General features: G+C 41.7%; 1 protein-coding gene across 3 annotated transcripts in view; it reads left to right on the top strand.

The window, feature by feature from the left end:
* Positions 1-23442, top strand: part of mtm1 (myotubularin 1) — a 161939-nt gene that overhangs the window by 61573 nt on the left and 76924 nt on the right. For all 3 annotated transcript variants that reach the window (XM_068047162.1, XM_068047163.1, XM_068047164.1), the window contains 2 exons: positions 2645-2755; positions 19208-19309. In XM_068047162.1, the coding sequence (XP_067903263.1) occupies positions 2645-2755; positions 19208-19309 (213 nt within the window). The remainder of the gene's footprint in view (positions 1-2644; positions 2756-19207; positions 19310-23442) is intronic.

The following is a 23442-nucleotide window of genomic DNA, read 5'->3' as shown; positions in this document are numbered from 1 at the left end:
TGTTAGAGAGAAGCCACCAGCTCATTCTTTTCCACCTCTTTGAGAAACCCTGAGAATCCAGTGTGTGGACTGGAAAAATTGATGCTGCATTTCTCCTGAAAAGCCTACCAGACTAATCCTTGACGTTGCCTGAAGAGAACTGCTGAAAAAAATTCCCAGTCAAAGCCGTCTCCGAGTATCTGGATGGCAGACCTAAAGGGCCAGCGGAGAACATCGCACATCTTGCCCTTTTTTCCTTTAAGAATTAACAAGTATTTGGCCAAGGTTTTTTTTGTTGTCCTTTTTGTAAAGAGATCTCTGCGGAGAGAACTTTTTTTAACCGGTGTGTGTTGGATTAATCTAGAAGGGAACTTTCATATTTCAACCTGTGTGTTAATGCTTTGCCTCCTTATTGAATAAGTCTTGTTTAATATAAATGTAATAATTTTACTATTTATTAAAGAAACCTGGTTGGTGGATATTATTCTGAAACAAAATAGAGTATGTAATTGCTAAGTGGCATTTAAATATATGTTGTGACCTATGGAGAAGTGGAACTCGAGAAAGACAGTGCACTCCTCCAGCCTCGGTTGTATCACGAGTCTGAGGTATGAGGAAAATCGTGATGGCACCTTCAGGTATTTTATTAACTCAGCTGAAGACATTGAAGGAGAGATCCTTGGTGCATGGATTTGATCCTTGGCCTACACTGAGTTAACAGAATGGCATTAGTGATGCTATATTTTTTGGTCTCAAAGCCCTTGTTTTCTTATCTGAATAACAAATCCAACACGCCTTGCTGCAGGTCCAGAGAATGGCAAGTCTCTTTCTTTCCACCCCCTCCAAATTCATGTGGCATATGCACACTCCATCTCAACCACCCAGTTTAATGAAATAAACAGTTTCTTTTCAACTTCCAACTGACACAAGATGGGCTCCACATGAGAGGAAAGAAAAGAAAGACTTGTGACCTTGGTCCACGCAATGTTGGACTAATTAACTGATTTTCCTCCTCTGAGCCCAGGTTTCAAGAAATTCTAACTCCTTCTATTTTGTTAAATGCAGTGAGTGATTTATTCTATGGACGTAGAAGCAATCAAAAAGAAACTTATTGAGATAAATCTGTAGAAGCTAGTGGTATGCAGAGGAACTCGCCCAAACATGTTGCAAATGTTTTTTTTTATTCGTTTGTGGGACGTGGGCATTGCTGGCTAGGCCAGCATTTACTGCCCAATTCTAATTGTCCTTGACAAGGTGGTGATGAGCCACCGCCTTGAACCACTGCAGTCCATGTGGGGTAGGTACACCCACAGTGCTTTTTGGAAGGGAGTTCCAGGATTTTGACCCAGTGACAGTGAAGGAACGGTGATATAGTCCCAAGTCAGGATGATGTGTGGCTGGAGGGGAACTTGCAGGCGGTGGTGTTCCCATACATCTGCTGCCCTTGACCTTCTAGGTGATCGAGGTTGCGGGTTTGGAAGGTGCTATCGTAGGAGCCTTGGTGTGTGGCTGCAGTGCAAATGGTGTCCAACAGTGTGAGTCTGCGCATGCACAGTCTTTGTATCTGAGACTGTTCCAGTTGTCACAATACACAGGGGAGCAGAGAAGACTACTAAAGGGTCAAATCAACTCACAAACCCCATTTGAGAACCCCTGTGTTAGAGTAAACTCAGGGTTCATTTAAATTGTGTTCTTGTGGTTTGTGACTAGGAGCAGAAATATCAACCTAGTGGTTGTAGTAAATGTGAAAATTCTTGGGAAATTTATGCTGAAGTGGAAGTGAGCAAATCCAGAGCATAATCTCACCAACCCTGGTAGGTAGACAATTCAACCTGCATCTTAGCCTTTGCATATGCAAGAAATTCACAGCATTTACATTATTAGAGAGAGGTTTTTAAATGCATGTATTGGAGGTTTCAACATTATATATGTTTTGTCAGGCATCAAATCTCCAGTACAAGAAAATAAATGTTAATACTGTTCAACACCCTTCCTACCCAGGGTTACTTTTAAATGAGTGCATGGTGTGCTTGAAGATGGTCTTACCTTCCTTCATAAATTTTGTTGATGCAATTGTTTGATGAGACATGACACGGAAAAAAAAAACACAGCAGTCAGTATTCTGAAATGTGCCCGATAAGAAGCTGTAACTCCCCCTGGTCCTATCTCACTTGCTCACAAGTCCCAAAGCAAAAGACTTCCTTAATCTGCCAAATACTCGCTCCGTTGAACGCTGAAAGCTTTTAAAGATTTGGAAATTACTTCAATGTAATCTGCTGAAAACTATATTGACATTGGTGAAGATGAATGCAATAAAATAGAATTAAAGAAAAGCACAGAACCATGTCTCAATTTTTGGAAATCTTTAAAAATGCCAGTCTTTTGATGCAGAAACAGGTTGTCCGGTTAATAATTTAATAAAGAATGCAGTAAATAAAGGCATATTCTGTGACTTTATGCTTCTTGACGGTTTTATTTTGCTTGAAGTTTACACACTGACAGATGTCTCATAACATCTATGAAGAGGTTTAACCACATTTCAGTCACTTGAAGAGTAATTAATTTCTAAAAGGTTTTACTATAAGTTTTGCTGTCAGAGGCAAGTGATGCAACTGTATGTGTTGAAAACTTGAGCAGTTATATACTGTTTTTTCCTTTTACACAGGATCCCTTGATGACCCTTGACGTCCCTCTGGGGGTGATCAGTCGCGTTGAAAAGATAGGTGGCCAGTCGAGCAGAGGTGAAAATTCTTATGGATTGGAAATTACTTGCAAAGTAAGGCTCTTATAATGGGAAACACTATTCGGGGCTGTATTGTTTGTTTATACATGAATGTTAAAAATGGCTCTCAGAGCAGTAGTCTCCATGCATTGTGTACCAGTGTTGTTCGTCACTGCCATCTGTCTGCCTGATGAGCTTTATGCACGTTCAAAAGCAGTGTTAACCACCATTTGATGAACCAGTATCTTTGGGATATATAATTTTCTTGGGAAAATTTCTGCATAATTCCACTGAGTCTTAACTGCTAGCAACAACTAGAGTCAAATTTTCTGGGTCTCATGCCCTTGTTTCAGTTGATTCTGCCCATACTGTCTTGCATACCAAATATAAAAATATAGGAACAATATGAAATATAGCAGGAAAGTTTAAGGAAACTTGAATTGTTGTTGCAGTAAAACACTGAATTGCATGCAAGACGACAGTTGGATAGCTGAAGCATAATTGCCTTGATCTAATGAAATGTGTGTTGAGCTCCCCCCCCCACCCACCCCCCACTGTTGGCATAATGGGTAAATGCAGTGTGTGGTCATCAGCCATAAAGGTCAGGAAGGTTGGATCCCTGGTGTGTGCTAGTTGTTGGCAGAGCAATACACTTGGCAAAAACGAACGCAGGCTAGAAAGGGAAAGAATTTGCAGGGTGTCTGCTTGTCCTGCTACTGGAAATGTGTGGGTGTATGGATGTCAAGTAAGTATATCATTGGAATGGCTGAATGATGGTTAATGAGGGAGAAATACTTCAGGGCAAAGAATTTGCGTTGTTGTTTATTTTGGTGGTGTGGGAATGCTCTAGACGCTGATAATAGCTTCCGGATTTTGTTTTTGAATTGACCTTACTGTGATTGGACACCCAACCTGTCTTCAACACACCCTCTTCCAGGTTTTTATTTTATTTATTTTTATTTTATTTTAGAGATACAGCACTGAAACAGGCCCTTCGGCCCACTGAGTCTGTGCCGACCATTAACCACCCATTTATACTAATCCTACATTAATCCCATATTCCCTTACATCCCCACCTTCCCTCAATTCCCCTACCACCTACCTACACTAGGGACAATTTACAATGGCCAATTTACCTATCAACCTGCAAGTCTTTGGCTGTGGGAGGAAACCGGAGCACCCGGCGAAAACCCACGCGGTCACAGGGAGAATTTGCAAACTCCGCACAGGCAGTACCCAGAATCGAACCCGGGTTGCTGGAGCTGTGAGGCTGCAGTGCTAACCACTGCGCCACTGTGCCGCCCAGAGGTGAGTTGTTTTGGGGGGGGGGCGGGGTGGGGGGTATGCGGCTAACCTGCTCTCAAGAGGTGGGTCAGTTATTTAAATATGTTAATGTGGCTGTATACCTCAGACTTAAGTAGCCATTTAGACTCGATGGCTGGGGGTCAGGTTTCGCAGGGCAAAAGGGAGTCGAGAAAAGCAAGATTTAACAACTAAGTACCTTTCTGGACTGCATGTGGGCCAGGAGGAGCCAAAGTGTTTCCTTCCAGCTCCTCTCACTAACCTGCCTCCTTCCCCACAATCCAAAGCCTCACAACCTGCGATCTCTCTCTCTCCCTCCCTCTTCTCTGCTCCCAGCTGTGGCCTTCCAGTGCAGGACATCCAACCCGGCAGCTAGGCCAGCTACCAGCCGGGAAACAAAGGTAAAAGGCTCAATTGAGGTCCTGCCATTAAATTCAGCAGGACCTCTGCGTTACCCACATTCTCATGTTTCCCAGCTGCTGCAGCCTCCACCTCCCCATAAATATCAGGTCAATAATTTCAGTACAGCCAGCATTGTGCCACAAAATATTTAACGTAAATTCAGAAGGAGCGAAAGCACTTTTACAAAGTTTTTTGTAGGATTGCTTTTAATGAAAAATAATGAAGCTGTGCCTCTTTATTATCTCTAATTGATTGCTTATCTTACTGTTCTCAAAACTATAGTTTGTGCTTCTGTTCATTTCAAAAACATTACAGTCTCCACATTAGGATGGCCCCTGTTCAAATATCAAAAAAAAATTATACTGTCTTAAAGGAAGATTGCCAAAGACTTGACTTAGGGCAGCACAGTGGCGCAGTGGTTAGCACTGCAGCCTCACAGCTCCAGGGACCCGGGTTCGATTCTGGGTACTGCCTGTGTGGAGTTTGCAAGTTCTCCCTGTGTCTGCGTGGGTTTTCTCCGGGTGCTCCGGTTTCCTCCCACAAGCCAAAAGACTTGCAGGTTGATAGGTAAATTGGCCATTATAAATTGTCACTAGTATAGGTAGGTGGTAGGGAAATATAGGGACAGGTGGGGATGTTTGGTAGGAATATGGGATTAGTGTAGGATTAGTATAAATGGGTGGTTGATGGTCGGCACAGACTCGGTGGGCCGAAGGGCCTGTTTCAGTGCTGTATCTCTAATCTAATCTAATCTTATGTTTAGCAAAGTTGTTGTATATCCTCTTTGTGACAATTAGACTCCAAAGAGCAATAGGTATTGCTGAATGGATCTTACTGTGTACAATATGTTTTTAAAGGACTCGTGGAATTGCTGTACCGGTATTGGAGAGACTGTCTTCTGTTCACTTCAGCTCGAATCAGTGTTCTTAATTGGCTGCAGATGATTGTAAATAATTTCTCTAGCTTTTAGTGGTAGATCCTGGAGAGAAACGGCTCACCTTCTTTCACACGTTTTTTTTAAAGTTACAAATAAATGCATCCTAAGACTCAAGTTTACAAATGAATAGAAAACAGGAAACAAGAAAAACAGAACATCATGCAGTCTGGTTTGTATCTCCTGGGACTATGATCATCCAACATCTGTGTGCTTGGAGTTGAAAATAATTTTTTTTTGATGTGCTGGACTGGTAAGTGTGCAGTTTAGTCTGTGGCAAACTAATGTGTCCTTACAGCCAATGGTCCTGGGAAATATCAGTTCACAGCAAATTGAGTTGGTCTTTGTATATTTTAATCGCATTCTTGATGTAAAGCTCAACCAAGTTTCTTTTTTGTCCTCAGAAAAATATTTGGAATTGCTGTGGTGACATTTGTTCTAAAGCTATGTCAAGAATTTGATTGCAGTGCATCAGCTGATTGAATAGCACTCTTTTTAGTGCAGCTGTGCTTTTTTAAAACCTTAAAAAAAAAGTTCTACATGAAAAAATGTTGCGTTATTCCCAGAAAGATCATCCATGGGCTATTTAATGTCCCATTACATCTGTTGCCAGACAGTAGTGTCCTAATGGAATCTACCCCTATGTCATGAAATGCCTTAATTTCCCCTTTGAATAATTTGTGCTGACAAGTCACGGAGGGTTGGAGAATTGCTAACGTCGTACCTCTGTTTAAAAAGGGAGCGAAGGATAGACCGAATGATTACAGGCCAGTCAGTCTAACCTCAGTAGTGGGCAAATTATTGGAAACTATCCTGAGAGACAGGATAAACTGTCACTTAGAAAAGCACAGGTTAATCAAGGATCGTCTGCATGGATTTATTAAGGCAAGATCTTGTTTGACCAACTTGATTGAATTTTTTGAAGAAGTAACAAGGAAGATAGATGAGGGTAGCGCAGTTGATGTGGTCTACATGGATTTTAGCAAGGCTTTTGACAAGGTCCCACATGGAAGACTGGTTTAAAAAAATAAAATCCCATGGGATCCAGGGAAATGCAGCAAGGTGGACAAAATTGGCTCAGTGGTAGGAAACAAAGGCTAATTGTTGACAGCTGTTTTAGCGACTGGAGAGCTGTTTCCATTGGCGTTCCGCAGGGTTCAGTACTGGGTGCCCTGCTTTTTGTGGTGTATATTAACGATTTGGACATAAATGTAGGTGGCATGATCAAGAAGTTTGCGGACTACACAAAGATTGCCCGTATGGTAGATAGTGAGGAGGATAGCTGTAGGCTGCAGGAAAATATTGATGGTCTGGTCAGATGGGCAGAAAAGTGGCAAATGGAAGTCACCTTGGCGAAGTGTGAGGTGATGCATTTGGGGTGGTCAGACAAGGCAAAAGAACACATGATTAACGGGAAAATACTGAGAAGTGTAGAGGAAGTGAGAGACCTTGGAGTGAATGTCCACAGTTCCCTTAAGGTAGGTGGTTAAGAAGCAAATGGAATCCTTTCCAATATTAGCTGAGGTATAGAATGCAAGAGCAGGGAGGTTATGCTGGAACTGTTCAACTCATTGGTTAGGCTACAAATTGAGTACTGTGTGCAGTTCTGGTCATTGCACTAGAGAGGGTACAGAGGAGATTTATGAGGTTGTTGCCGGGACTGGAAAAATGCAGTTATGAGGAAAGATTGGATAGGTTGGGGTTGTTCTCCTTGGAACAGAGGGGAGGGGAGATCTGAGTGAAATGTACAAAATTTTGAGGGGCCTGGATAGAGTGGAGGTGAATGGTCTATTCCCCTGAACAGAGAGGTCAGTGACAAGGAGGCTTAGATTTAAAGTGATTGGTAGAAAAATTAGAGGGAAGATGAGGAAAACCTTTTTCACCCAGAGGGTGGTGATGGTCTGGAACTCACTGCCTGAAAGGGTAGTTGAGGCAGAGACCCTTAACTCAATCAAATGGAGTCTGGATATGCACCTCAAGTGCCGCAAGCTGCAGGGCTACGGACCAAATGCTGGATGGTGGGATTAGAACAGGTGGATCGTTTTTCGGCCAGCACAGACGTGATGGGCCATGTGGTCTCTTTCTGTGCCTGAAACTTTCTATGATTCTATGATTAACTATGGCTGCGTAATGCTGATACACATGACTTATAATGAGCTGAAGAATCTACTTTGAAATGTTCTATACTCATAGCCATACCAACTGCTGTTGTATTATTTGGATGCAAATTTGCATGTGAAGCATTTGAACGTTAAATATAACTTCTAAAAGAGGTAGCTGCAGAGATAGTGGATGCACTGGCTATGATTTTCCAGAATCTAGGGAATTTATGGAACAGTCCCAGTAAATTGGAAGTTAGCAAATATAACCCCGCTGTTCAAGAAAGGGGGTTGCGGAGTGTGGGGAGAGGGAGAAAACGGGGAACTACAGGCCAGTTAGTCTGACAGCAGTCGATGGGAAAGTGCTGGAATCTGTTACCAAGGAAGTTTTAACTTTGCACTTGGAAAAGCATCGTATGATTAGAACAAGTCAGCATGGTTTTATAAAACGGAAATCCTGTTTGACAAATTTATTAGAGTTTTTGAGAATGTGGCTAGTAGGGTAGATAAAGGGGAACCAGTAGATGTAGTATACTTGGATTTCCAAAAGGCATTCGATAAGGTGCCACACAAGAAGTTAATACACAAGATAAGGAGTTGGGAGTGATATGTTATCATGGATAGAGGATTGGTTAACGGACAGGAAACAGAGATAAATGGGGCGTTTTCAAGTTGGCAGGCTGTGATTAGTGGAGTGCCGCAAGGATCAGTGCTGGGGCCTCAGCTATTTACAATCTATATTAATGACTTAGATGAAGAGACAGACTAATGTTTTTAAGTTTGCTGACAATGCAAAGCTAGGTTGGAATGCAAGCTGTGAGGAGGACACAAAGAGGCTGCAAAGAGATATAGGCAGGTTAAGTGAGTAGGCAACAAAGTGGCAGGTGGAGTACAATGTGGGGAAGTGTGAGATTATTCACTTTAGTCGTAAAAATAGAAAAGCAGAATATTTTTTAAATGGTGTGAAACTTGTAAATTTGAGTACTGCTGAAAATAGAGACATTTTTGGAAGGGTAATGTATCCCAAAAATTTGAGCAACAGGTAAAGCTAGCTGTTTCAGGCTGCTAATATGCAGTAGCAACATGTGTGGTGTTCGCCACTAACAGGATGCTGCCGTCAAACCAAAAAGATGTTCTGCCTATCACACAAATGAGTAATGTGATATATGAATTTCAATGTCAGTGTGATGCTAGTATATAGGCCGTACGTCCCAAAGGCTGGGGACTGTATCAGACAACATGTCCTTTCCGCTGTTCACCATGGACAAGGTACAGGCCGTACACAACCAACTCATGCTTGGAAAACTCAAAACATAATGCCAACATTAGATGTGATTCTGCGATTGGACAACATTTGCTAAATAATCCTCTGCTAAGAATTACGCTGACAACCAATTTAAGATTGTCAGTCGGGTTCGCAGTGTGGCACATTTGCGTCTACTGGAAGCTGCATATATTAATACACAGGGCCTTGTTCTTTGTAGAAAAATACTGTACACACAATGTGCCTGTTTCAGCAAAGCAATATAAGTGACAGTCATTTGCTGGTTCATTCCTCAGAGCAATGCCTTGACCAATTGGAGTCAAGCTGCCTGGTTTAAATTTCAAACAAAGCTTGGCAGTTAACTATTGGTCACCATAACTGGTGCATTCTCCATGGCAGCACCTCTGTCAATCACTGTTTACTTGCCAACCAATCAGCACTGTCTTCTCATACAGTATAAATGTGTTTTTTCCCTTGCTTTGGTGTTCTTGCGGATTGTCCTGATGAGTGCAAGATGAAAAGCTTCGACAACATGTCTCTATTTTCAGCAATTCCCAAGTTCTGTACTACCAAACTTGTAAATGTTGATCAGAGAGACTTGGGTGTATTCGTGCAAGGAATACAAAAAATTAGCATGCAGGTGCAACAAACAATTAAGAAAGCAAATGGCATGTTGGCCTTTATTACAAGGGGATTGATGTACACGAATAAATAAGTATTGCTGCCATTGTGTGGGGTTTGGTGAGACCACACCTGGAATACTGTGTGCAGTTGTGGTCTCCATATGTAAGGAAGGATATACTTGCATTGGAAGCAGTACAGTGAAGGTTTACTGGATTGGTCCCTGGGTTGAGAAGATTAGCCGATGATGAGAGGCTGGGTAAATTGGGGCTATATTCTTTGGCGTTTAGAAGAATGAGAGGTGATCTCATTGAAACATTCAAGATTGTGAAGGGGCTTGACAGGGTAGATACTGAGACGTTCTTTCCCCTACTGGGACATCTAGAACGAGTTTCACAATAAGGGGCTGATCATTTAATATTGAGATGAGAAATTTCTTCACTCAAAGTTATGTGAACCTTTACAATTCTCTACCCCAGAGGGTTGAGGTTGTGCTATTGTTGAATATATTTAAGGCTGGAATAGACAGATTTTTGGTGTTTCAGGGAATCAAGAGATATGGGGAGTGGGCAGGAAAGTGGAGCTGAAGCCCAAGATCAGCTATGATAATATTGAATGGCAGAGTAGGTTCAATGGGCCGTATGGTCGTCTCCTCCTATTTCTTACATTATGTTGAAAGTTGTAACCAAGAAGTCAGATAAACCTTTTGTTTTATTAATCTGACCAATGTTTTTCTCTGTCTTTTTCTGCCAATTGTGTTCATTGTGCTCTTGCATAAGGGCTTTGACTCCTTATAGGCCTACAGCTCAATTGGCAGCAGTTGTCCTCTGTTGTTCATTCGAGTGCTATTATTAATGTGTGAACCTTGAGTGGATATTTGATTCTGGCATATCCTGATCTCAGTCTTGTTCTTACCTGGCATCTAACAGCACACTTGCAGCAGAGACTACTGGATAGTGATCAGGAGCTGGGACCATGGCCACAGCTATCCTCCTTCATTTGGTAGTCTTGCTGTTGCCTGGTTAACATCAGCTAACTCAGCATAGACGGCTGATCAAACCTTGGACTTGACAGTTCAACTACTCATAGCCTTAATCAGTTGAACTACTGCCAGAGATGTTAAAGGTATGAAAAAGTTGAGCATCACACAGCTTTCCCCCATTCAAAGTAAATAATCACTTTTTTTAAACAAATGTACCACCTCACATTTACTGACATTGAACTTCATCTGCCACTTATTTTACCTATTTCACATTTGTATCAGTATCCCCTTGCAGATATCTTTGGTCCTCAGAATTATTTACTATGCCTCCTATTTTAGTATTAGGCCGGATTTTGCAGTCCATTTGTCAGACTTGGATTTACCCATAGACTTTCTGTGGACTTTTGCACTGGAGGTCCCTGTCAGCCACTATCCAAAATGTTTGGCCTCTCCAGAGCATCTGGGACCCATGTGACGGAACAAGCAACTGTGTATCTCTGTGTAATGATAATCGTTAAAGAGCCATGGTTGCAAGGTAAATATTCCAGGGTGCTTGAAATTTTGTTAAGACAGGCAGAATGGGAAAGGAGTGGGTTGCCATGAAAGTAAAGGATGACATAAGGATAGTAAGGAGAAAGGATCTAGGCTCGGAAAACCAGGAAATAGAATCAGTATGGGTGGAGATGAAGAATAACAAGGGGCATAATCACTGGCCCCCTAACACTAGCAATATCGTGGAACAATAAATAATAGGAGTTTCTAACAAAGGTAATGCCATAATAGTGGAGGATTTTAATCTTCATATAGACTAGACAAATCAAAGTGGCAAAAGTAGTCTAAAGTAAAGGTCTGCTACCCTACCCGGACCCGACGACATGTGTCGGAGTTGGGTCGGGTCCATCTTTCGGATCCGGCTTTCGGGCTCGGGTCAGGTCGGGCCGAGTCCAGGCCGGGTTAGGTCGGGCCGGACACGCACGGTAAGTGCTCTGCTGGTAAGTATTGGAATTTAAAAAAACTTAGCTGAGCTGGGAGTCCAGGACGAAACTGAGTCTGCGCGGCGAGCGCGTGACGTCACTATGACATCATCACGCATGCGCTGCAGCCTCCTGGAGGTTCCGAGTCCGAAGTTAAGTCAAGGGATGGTCGGGTCAAGTCGGGGTCGGGGTCTGGTCCGGTTGGGCTCGGGGCAAAATCGGAGGGACTTGGGCCGGGTCGGGCTCGGGTCTGCTGTGGTTCGGTTGGGTTCGGGTCAGGTTCTTTTTCCTGACATGAGCAGGTCTTTAGTCTGGATGGTGCATGCAAAACAGGTTTGTAGAACAATATGTTGTGGAACCAACCAGGGATAAAGCTATTTTAAATCTTGTATAATGAGGTAGGGTTAATTAGTAATCTTGTAGTAACGGATCCTTTGGGGCACAGTGATCATAATGATGGAATTTCACATTGAGTTTGAGTGACATACTTGATTCTGAAACAAGAGTCTTAAATTTAAATAAAGCCAATTACTTGGGGATAAGGTTGATTGGGAGAGTAGATGAAAAGATATGACGGAAGGTAAGCACTGGAAAACATTTAAATAAATAATTTGAAATTCTTAATGAAAATGCATTCCATTGACGACAAACTCCATGGGAAAAGTGATCCATTTGTGACTGACTAAAGATGTTAAGGATAGTATTAGATTAAAAGAATAATGTTGCAAAGAATAATAGTAAACCTGAGGATAGGGAGGTTTTAGAAAACAGCCAAGGTTGACTTTAAAAAAAAAAGGGATGATAAGGGAAAAATAGAATATATGAGTAAACTAGCCAGAAATATTAAAACAGATAGTAAGTATATAAAAAGGAAGAGAATAGCAAAAGTAAAAGTTGGTCCATTAGAGGCTGAGACAGGAGAAATTATAATGGGGAACAAGGAAATGATAGAGTCTTAAAAAAAAAAAAATTGTACCTGTCTTCACAGTGGAAGACACAAAAAGCATACCAAAAGCAGCCAAGGGGCTAATGAGAGTGTGAAAAAGTACTGGGGAAACTAATGGGTCTAAAAGTAGACAAACCCCCTGGATCTGATGCCTACATCCCAGGTTCTAAAAAAGGTGGCTGCAGCGATAGTGGTTGCATTGATTGTGATCTTCCAAAATTCCCTAGATTCTGGAGCAGTCCCAGTAGATTGGAAGATAGCGATTGTAACACCAGAAAGAAGGGAGAGATAAAACAGGGGACTACAGACCAGTTAGCTTGCCAACAGTTGTTGGGAAAATGCCGGAATCCGTTATTAAGGAGGTGTTACCAAGGCACTTAGAAAATCATAATGTGATTAGGTAGAATCAGGATGGTTTTATGAAAGGGAAATTGTGTTTGGCAAATCTAGTAGAGCTTTTTGAGAATGTAACTAGTAGGGTAGATAAAGGGAAACCAGTGGATGTAGTATAGATTTCAAAAAAGCATTCAACAAGGTGCTTCATAAAAGGTTTTACGCAAGATAAGGGCTCAAAGAGTTGGGGGTAATATATTAGCATGGATGGAGGATTGGTTAACAGACAAGAAGCAGAGAGTAGGGATAAATGAGGCATTTTCAAGTTGGGGTGCCGCAAGGGTCAGTGCTGGGCCTTAGCTATTTACAAATTATATTAATGACTTAGATAAAGAAATCAAGAGTAATGTATCAAGTTTGCTGATGATACAAAGCTAGGTGGGGCAGTAAGCTGTGAAGAGGACACGCTACAATTTCATAGAGCTTTGGTGAGACTACACCTGGAGTACTGTGCACAGTTTTGGTCTCCATATTGAAGGAAGGATATAGTTGCCTTGGCGACGGTACAGCAAAGATTCACTAGATTGGTTCCTGGGATGAGAGGGTTGTCCTATGATGAAAGGTTGAGTAAATTGGGCGTATACTCTCTGGAGCTCAGAAGAAAGAGAGGTGATCTTGTTGAAACATATAAGATTCGGAGGGGGCTTGACAGAGTAGATACTTAGAGGTTGTTTCCCTTGGCTGGGGAATCTAGAACACGGGAGCAAAGTCTCAGGAGAAATTTCTTCTCTCAGAATGTTATAAATCTTTGGCATTCTCTACCTTAGAGGGTTGTGGATACTCCATTGTTGAGTATATTTTAAGGCTGAGAGAGTCAGATTTTTGACCTTCAGGGAATCAAGGGATATGGGGAATGGACGGGAAAGTGGAGTTGAAGCAGAAGGTCGTATTGATTGCAAAGCAGGCTTGAAAGGCCATATGGTCTACTCCTATTTCTTATGTTCTTAATGAGGCAGCAAAGGGATATAAATAGGTTCAGTGAGTGGCAGTAAGGTGGCAGATGGATTGTAATGTGTGAAAATGTGAGGTTGTTCAATTTGGTAGAGTAGAAAATCTAAATTTTTTTTAAATGGTAAACTTTTAAATGTTGGTGTTCAGAGAGGTTTGTGTGTCCTCGCACAAGAAACACAAAGTTAGCATGCAGGTAAAACAAGCAATTAGGAAGGCAAATAGCATGTTGGTCTTCATTGCAAGGGGGTTGGAGTACAAGAGTAAGGAAATCTTGCTGCAATTGTACAGGGCTTTGGCTAGACCACACCTAGAGTATTGTGCACAGTTTTGGCCTCCTTATCTAAGGCAGGAGACAGCGCAGCAAAGGTTTATTAGATTGATTCCTCGGGCGAGAGGTTTGTCCTTTGATGAGAGGTTGAGTAGAGTGGACGTAAATGCTCTGGAATTTAGAAGAATGAGAGGTAATCTCATTGAAATATGTAAGATGCTGAGGGGGCTTGACAAGGCAGATGCTGAGATGTTGTTTCCCCTGGCTGGCGAGTCTAGAACCAGGGGCCATTGTCTCAGGATAAGGGGTCGATTGTTTAAGACTGAGATGAGGAATTTCTTCATTCAGAAAGTGTGAACCTTCGAAATTCCCGACCTCCGAAGGCTGTGGATGCTCAGTCATGGAGTATATTTAAGACCGAGATCGATATTTGGACTCTAAGGGAACCAAAGGATGTGGGGATCTGGCGGAAAGTGGAGTCGAGGCCGAGATCAGTTACGATCTTATTGAATGGTGGAGAAGGCTTGAGGGGCCATATGGCCTACTACTGATCCTATTACTTAAGTTCTTAATGAATCATTGAAGAATGAATCAGGAAGTGGCAGATAAAATATTGAATTCTATGTCAAATCAGGTACAGAGAGAGAAATAAAGAGAAGGAAAGAACAATTTGATTGAGAGGAGAGACAAAGGTAAAGTTTAATAAAAAAAATTTTCTTAAATCTCCAACTATAATTTAAATTTGAAGGAATGAGACTCCACACTTGTTTAAAAAAAAAATAATTTTTAGTGCCTGAGAGGTGGTTTGACAGGAATTAAGACTTATCACACTGTTAAAAGGATACTTACACTGGAGTGGACAAGTTTTTTAATGGCGTTTGTAGTCTGTATCTATGACATCAGTACAAGAACCTCCCGCCATTCAGCAAGTCTCTCAGCAAGATACAGTTATTGTGCAACTATTGAAATAATAGGGCATATAGGGCAGCAAATTCCTGACTTCTGCATTTAACTGTACATGTGTGGTTGCTAGAAGTTGCTGTCTGATTTCCACGTAATTAATGGTGAGCGCTGTTAGCCTCACCTTTATTTCTACAAAAAAATCCGGCCCATTAGCTTCAAATCTGGACACTGCTCCCTCTCGCCCTGTATCCAAATCATTGATGGACACAGTGAACAGAAGCGGTCCTAGGATAGAACCTTCTGTCTGTTTCCTCCTTTCTCTCAGCCTTTGATCCAAATTGCTGCTCTGTCCCAGATTCCATGCCCTTTAATCTTTACCTTTAGTCTTCTGTGTGGTACCTTGTCAGATAATTTTAAGGGATTCTGTTATTTCATACTCCATTTTCCTCAGAATCCTTGGATGCATCCCATCACCCAGTACTTTGTCCTCTTTTAATTTAACTTAATCTCTCTATTACTTTCCTTATACTTAATATTATACATTAATCAATGTAGAATTTGCCTCTGCCCCAGTGTCGTCCTTTGTACCCACTGAAGTGAAGTACATTTAGTATCTCTTCTTCTCTGGTCCCAACTTGCGTTTACCAATTCTTTTTTATTGATATATTTGTAGAATACTGTTCCTTATAGTATTTTTTGAGACTCCCTTTTTTTCTTATCCCTCTCCTAACTGTTTTGCTTATTTTCTTATGTTCACCGTTTCTAAAATTTTTATTATACCTATAGACCTCATATGCACTCCTCTTCAATTTTAGTTCAGTTTTAACCTCTATTTATCCATTGCATTCTGCAATTTTGTAGTTTTTCTAATGTGTATTTATTCACCTTTACAGTCTCCTTTTCAAGCATGTTGCAGTGTTGAGCTCAACAGCAACTTGCATTTATATAGTGCCATAGAGTACAAAAGTGAGGAAGTTATGATGAGCCTTTATAAAGACTGGTTCAGCCTCAACTGAGTATTGTGTCCAATTCTGGGCACTGCACATTAGGAAGGATGTGAAAGCTTTAGAGAGGGTGCAGCAAGGATTCCCGAGAATTGTTCCAGGGATGAGGGACTTCAGTTACGTGGATAGGTTGGAGAAGCTGGAGTTGTTCTCAGAGAATAGAAGGTTGAGAGGAGATTTGATAGAGGTATTCAAAATCATGAGGGAGCTAGACGAACTAGATAGAAACTGTTCCTGTTGGTGGAAGGGTCAAGAACCAACTACAGGAGATTGACCTGAGAACCAATGGTGACATGAGGAATATCTTTTTTATGTAGCAAGTTGTTAGGATCTGGAATGCACTGCCTGAGTGTGGTGGAGACAGAGAGAAAGGGAGCTTTCAGAAGGGAATTGGATTAGCACTTGAAGCGACGAAATTTGCTGGGCTATGGAGAAAGGATGGGGAATTGGCACTAACTGAGTTGCTGTTGCAGTGAGTTGGCTCAGGTGCAACAGGTTGAATAGCTGCCTTCTGTGCTGTAACCATTCTATCATTTAATGTCTCAGGACTGTTCTAAAACAAAATTTAACACTGTATTGCATGAGGATATCTTGAGGCAGATGACCAAAAGTTTGATCAAAGTGGTGGGTTTTAAACCAGCCCAGTGTGCCAATTTCTGTTTTAACCTCGCTAGCTAGGTTTCTTACCTTGCTAAAATCTGCACTATACCAATCTGGTACCTTTGAACTGAATTTTAACCCCCCCTCCCCCAAAATAAGGGTGGGGTTCAATTGGGTAGGATGGTAAAATGTTAAAGATCAGAATCCTGACCCTAACCACCTCCTGATGCAAGGAGATCTAGCAATGCCTCTTCCCTTGCAGGCACTGATTAAGGAAGGAATCCTGTACGCATTTTAAGAATTCCGTTTCTTTTAGAACTCTAGAACCAGAGAAATGTTGTGGCACAGAAGGAGGCCATTCAGCCCATTGTGTCCGCGCTGGCTGAAAAAACTAGCAGTTCAATCTAATCCCACCTTCCAGCACCTGGTCCGTATCCTTGCAGATTGCAGCACTTCAGGTTCATGTCCAGGTACCTTTTAAATGAATTGAAGGTTTCTGCCTACACCGCTGATCCTGGCAGTGAATTCCAGGCACCCATCATCCTCTGGATGAAGAAGTATTTCCTCATGTCCCCTCTAATCCTTCTACCAATCACCTTAAATCTGTGCCCCCTCGTAATTGACCTCACCGCTAGGGGAAACAGGTCCTTCTTGTCTACTCTAGCTAGGCCCCTCATAATTTTATACAGCTCAATTAAGTCACCCCTCACTTAGCCTTCTCTGTTCTAAGGAAAACAACCCTAGCCTATCCAATCCTTCCTCATAGCTGTAATTTTCAAGCCCTGGCAACATTCTTGTAAATCTCCTCTGTACTCTCTCCAGAGCAATTATGTCCTTCCTGTAATGTGGTAACCAGAACTGTACGCAATACTCCAGCTGTGGCCTAACCAGCATTTTATACAGTTCCACAATTACATCCCTGCTTTTGTATTCTATACCTCGACCAATAAAAGAAAGCATTCCATATGTCTTCACTTTATCTACCTGTCCTACCACCTTCAGGGACCTGTGGACATGCACTTCTACCCTCTCAATATCATCCTGTTTATTGTGTATTCCCTTGCTTTGTTTGCCTTCCCCAAAAGCATTACCTCACACTTATCTGGATTGAATTTCATTTGCCACTTTTCTGCACACTCAACCAAACCATTGATATCATTCTGGAGTCTATAGCTATCCTCTTCACTATCAACTACACGGCCAATTTTTGTGTCATCTGCAAATTTCCCAATCATGCCTCCCACATTTAAGTCCAACTCATTAAAATATACCACAAACAGCAAGGGATCCAACACTCAGTCCTGTGGAATGCCGCTGGAAACCGCTTTCCATTCGCAAAAACATTGGTCGACCACTACCCTTTGTTTCCTGTCACTGAGCCAATTTTGGATCTAACTTGCCACATTCCCGTGTTATCCCATGGGCCTTTATTTTTCTGACCAGTCTGCCATCTGGGACCTTGTCAAATGCCTTATTAAAATCCATGTAGATCACATCCACTGTACTACCCTCATCAATCCTCCTTGTTAGTTCCTCAAAAAGTTCAATTAAGTTAGTAAGACATGAACTTCCCTTAACAAATCCATACTGACTATCCCTGATTAATTCATAGCTTTCTAAGTGACAGTTTATCCTATCTCTCAGAATTGATTCTAATAACTTACCCACCACTGAGGTCAGACTGACTGGCCTATAATTATTTGGCCTATCCCTCGCACCCTTTTTAAACAATGGTACAATGTTCGCAGACCTCCAATCCTCTGGTACCTTGCCTGTATCTAGTGAGGATTTGAAGATGATCCTCAGAGCATCCGCTGTTTCCTCCCTGGCTTCCTTTAACAACCTGGGATACAATCCATCCGGCCCTGGTGATTTATCCACTTTTCAAGGATGTCAGACCCTTAAGTACTTCCCCTCTCATTATGATCATATGTAATATTTCACACTCCTCTTTTACTACAACGTCTGCATCATCCCTCTCCTTTGTGAAGACAGAGGCAAAAAACTCGTTAAGAACCCTGCACACATCATCTGCATCTATGCATAAGTTCCCTTGTACATCTCTGATAGGCCCTACCCTTTCCTTAGTTATTCTCTTGCTCTTAATGGACTGATAAAACATTTTTGGGGTTTCATTGATTTTACCTGCCAATAATTTTTCATGTCCTCTCTTGGCTTTCCTAATTTTCCTTTTTATTTCACCCCTGCACTTTGTATACTTCTGTAGGTTTTCTAAGGTATTAAGTTCTTTGTGACCATCATAAGCTTTCTTTTTCTGCTTTATCTTACCCTGTATGCTTCTAGATAACCGGGGGTTCTAGATTTGGCCGTACCACCCTTTATCTTTGTGGGGACATGTCTACACTGTGCCTGCAGAATCTTGCTTTTGAGTGCCTCCCACTGGTTTGCCACTGATTTTCCTTCAAGTAGCTGTATCCAGTCCACTTTTGCCAGATCACCAATTAATTCTTCCACCTCCCAATTAATAATTAGGTAATTAAAATCTCATTGAACAGTAATTTTGTTCCTACTGAAACTCTCTGATCTGGCCTCTGATTTCGTCTTCCTTTCTTTCCCACAATTGGGGATCTGTTGTACAATCCTACTAATATAACAATCCTTGTGTTTATTATTTGTTCTCTAATCCTTTGTTATAACTCTGATATTCACTAAGTGTGATCTAATATGAAACAGTTGTTCTTTATTTTGCAAACCCCTGATTCTGTGCCTTGAAGGTTAAGCTGTTTACATCTTTATAACTTTCACGAGCAGGAGGGAATAAATAACAATGCACTATCACTTATGACAAGGATGTTGTGTATCTGTTGCACACTGTGATATAGCTACTTTTTACTTTTGACAGGATATGCGAAACCTGAGGTTTGCTCTCAAACAGGAAGGTCGCAGCAGAAAATCCATGTTTGAAAATCTTACAAAACACGCTTTTCCTATGTCGAGTGGCTTGGTAAGGAATTCTATTAATATGCTGTGCCAATAAATAAATTGTAAGATTATACCAGATTAAATGTAATTACCCTATATGATCCCAGTTCCATTTAGATTACACGAGCAAAAGTTTAAGTTATGAAATAGAAATTCTTGATTGAAATGTTTGCCACAGCACTGTTGACAAGTAGTTTCCATCAAATTGCTGTAGATATAAATCTTCAAAACGTCTCATCTATAATATTTGTATTTTGTAAATTCAAAGCTTATTTTTATTTCTGTTCATGAGGCTGACTTATCATTTACTTGTAGCTGTGAAGTTCCCTGCTTATCATATCTCTATACTCCTCCAGAACATCAATAAAGAATATATAGTTAACAGCAGTTTGTTGTTGCAATAGTTTGTTTCACCGGTATTTGAGAAAGTGAATTTGACCTTTTGTTTGTCATCTTTGATTGTTTAAATTGATATCTTTACTCATGAAATTCATGTCTTTATGAGCAAGTTTTCTGGAGAAGGAGGTATAGCTATTTAGCCATTAAAGATGCAACTCACTCCGTGCCTCTTTGGTGAAGTAAGTTTTATTCAGACAGCTGACACATGTGTTTGAGGATGGTTGTGTTTGATTTTTGAGGCACTCTCCTACGTAATCGACCTTAGTGGTAGAATTATCAGTATAGTGCTTCTCAATTTATTTAGGTTATGCTTTTCGGAAAGCATTTTTAAAATTTACTTCCTATCACAATCATGCCTAGCACAGGCTGAAAACACACTTTAAAAAAGGTAAGATGTTGCTACATAATCTAATCATCAACATATATGTACAGAATGTTAAACATACAAGGAAAAAAGTACATCAAGTGTTGGTTATCAAAGTTGATTGATGAGGGAAGGGCTGTGGATGTCATATACATGGACTTCAGTAAGGCGTTTGATAAGGTTCCCCATGGTAGGCTGATGGAGAAAGTGAAGGCGCATGGGGTCCAAGGTGTACTAGCTAGATGGATAAAGAACTGGCTGGGCAACAGGAGACAGAGAGTAACAGTGGAAGGGAGTTTCTCAAAATGGAGACGTGTGACCAGTGGTGTTCCACAGGGATCCGTGCTGGGACCACTGTTGTTTGTGATATACATAAATGATTTGGAGGAAAGTATAGGTGGTCTGATTAGCAAGTTTGCAGACGACACTAAGATTGGTGGAGTAGCAGATAGTGAAGGGGACTGTCAGAGAATACAGCAGAATATAGATAGACTGGAGAGTTGGGCAGAGAAATGGCAGATGGAGTTCAATCAGGGCAAATGCGAGGTGATGCATTTTGGAAGATCCAATTCAAGAGTGAAGTATACAGTAAATGGAAAAGTCCTGGGGAAAATTGATATACAGAGGGATTTGGGTGTTCAGGTCCATTGTTCCCTGAAGGTGGCAACGCAGGTCAATAGAGTGGTCAAGAAGGCATACGGCATGCTTTCCTTCATCGGACGGGGTATTGAGTACAAGGGTTGGCAGGTCATGTTACAGTTGTATAGGATTTTGGTTCGGCCACATTTGGAATACTGCGTGCAGTTCTGGTCGCCACATTACCAAAAGGATGTGGATTCTTTTGAGAGGGTGCAGAGGAGGTTCACCAGGATGTTGCCTGGTATGGAGGGTGCTAGCTATGAAGAGAGGTTGAGTAGATTAGGATTATTTTCATTAGAAAGACGGAGGTTGAGGGGGGACCTGATTGAGGTGTACAAAATCATGAGAGGTATAGACAGGTTGGATAGCAAGAAGCTTTTTCCCAGAGTGGGGGATTCAATTACTAGGGGTCACGAGTTCAAAGTGAAAGGGGAAAAGTTTAGGGGGGATATGCGTGGAAAGTTCTTTACGCAGAGGGTGGTGGGTGCTTGGAACGCATTGCCTGCGGAGGTGGTAGACGCGGGCACGATAGCGTCTTTTAAGATGTATCTAGACAGATACATGAATGGGCAGGAAGTAAAGAGATACAGACCCTTAGAAAATAGGCGTCATGTTTAGATAGAAGATCTGGATCGGCGCAGACTTGGAGGGCCGAAGGGCCTGTTCCTGTGCTGTAATTTTCTTTGTTTCTTTGCGTCTGTTTTAAAAACCACTTCAAAAACAAAAGTTTGCTCTTTTTGAAAATTATTTCCTTTTTGATGTTTACCAGTGGCGTCCCCCCCCCCGGCCTTTTACTATAAAGATTGAATTAAAAAGTTTCTGAGTGAAAAGCATTCCAGATGATAACCTATTCAATGCTCTGAAATATACGGAGATTCCTGTATTTTATATTGGGACTACACCAGCTGGGCCGAGAAACAAACATTACAAGCCTGCTCAATCAAGAGTTTGTGGTTCCAATGCTCTCCATTTCAACCCAAAATAGCTTCCTGTGTCTTCAAAATTTCCCATAGGGTAAGCACAACTATATAATATAATGCGGTCTCATCCATAACATGGTCTTAAGATATGGTCCCCGTGGACCGCATTATACTGGGGTCCCAGTGTACTTTCTTAAAAACCTGTGTATTGGACTCGTTTGGGGAGAATCCAAGAAATGGGAATGTGTAACATTAACCCCTAAGTGAGATATAAATTCAGTGCAGGCATTATATGTTAGAGGCATTTTTGTGTCCTTTCATCTTTGGGACCTATGTTTAACTGCAGCCCAAACAAACTTACCATAAAAGAACTGCCAAATTGGCATAATTTGAAATCAACTTGACAATCTTGCTTAGAGAGGCTTTGAAGATGGCGAGTCGAAGAGACTTAGCAGTTGGCAGGAAAAAAGACAAAAGCGCAAGGGGAGAGCCAACTGTGTAACAGCCCCGACAAACAAATTTTTCTGCAGCACCTGTGGAAGAGCCTGTCACTCTAGAATTGGCCTTTATAGCCACTCCAGGCGCTGCTCCGCACACCACTGACCACCTCCAGGCGCTTACCCATTGTCTCGAGATAAGGAGGCCAAAGAAGAAAAAGAAGAAGGTATGTTAAATAGAAAAATCTCACTGTCGTCCTTTAGGTGGGACTGTTCTGAGGTTTGAGTTCAGGAATAACATTTAGCATTGCTATATCTGACGCATAATTGCTTGGTGCTGCTGAATCAATGAGCTTGTTTGGATCTTCTATTTTAGCAGTAGGTTTTTGTAGCCTTGTATTAGTTCTGAACTGACTCTCTTTTCTGCAACTATCCCAATCCAATACCACTTCCTTCTGTGTTTGCAACATCATGCCCATTTTCGAATGTGGGCAACAGTGGCAAGATGGAATCTGTTGTCATTCCCTCGTTGCCCTGTGAGGTGGTAGTGGGCCATCTGTTGCTAGGCCACTCGCGATGGCATTAAGAGTCAACCTATATCCTGGAATTGGACTCGTGGGCCAAATGAGGTAAGGATGGCAGGATCCTTTTTCTCAAAGATAATTGTGAACCATTTAGAATTTTTACAATAATCCAGCTGCTTTCATGGTCACCTTTTTGCCATCATTCCACAAATTACCAGTTTTATTGAACTTGCCATCATGTGATTTGAGCTCTCAACCTTTGGGGTGTAATTATAACCACTAGACAAACAAACCTCGTCAGCTTGCTTTTGTTACCTCAAAGCTAGGTTTCTCAAATGATATCCTCCAGAAATTTCAACTCAACCAAATGCTGCAGCATGTGTTCTCATCTGAAGTCTAGCACTGCTTCTACTCCTATCCTTACCATGCTCCACTGGCTCCTTGTGTCCCAATGAATCAATTCTAAGATCCTTCGCCTTACTTTCCATGACCTCTCCCAACCTACTTCAGTGAGCTTCTCCAGCAGTTACCATGTACACCCTCTGCTCTGAGCTGCTAACTTGCTCTTTCAAACATTGCGCCTTCCCCTTTGAAATGCTCTTCCCAAATTCCTACACCATACTATCTTCCTTAAGTCTTAAAGCCTCCTTCCCTTCCATCGTGCTTTGGATTCTAACTCCAACTCAGTTCCCTGCTTTATTTTCTCTTCCCACTCTGCTGTTTGTCCAATTTTTTTCCCCTGCTTTGAAAATAGTGGCGCAGTGGTTAGCGGCGCGGTGGTTAGCACCGCAGCCTCACAGCTCCAGCGACCCAGGTTCAGTTCTGGGTACTGCCTGTGTGGAGTTTGCAAGTTCTCCCTGTGTCTGCGTGGG

The sequence above is a fragment of the Heterodontus francisci genome, chromosome 15 (assembly GCF_036365525.1).
Source record: "Heterodontus francisci isolate sHetFra1 chromosome 15, sHetFra1.hap1, whole genome shotgun sequence".
Taxonomy (NCBI): Eukaryota; Metazoa; Chordata; class Chondrichthyes; order Heterodontiformes; family Heterodontidae; genus Heterodontus; species Heterodontus francisci.
This window is presented reverse-complemented; position numbering and strand designations above follow the sequence as displayed.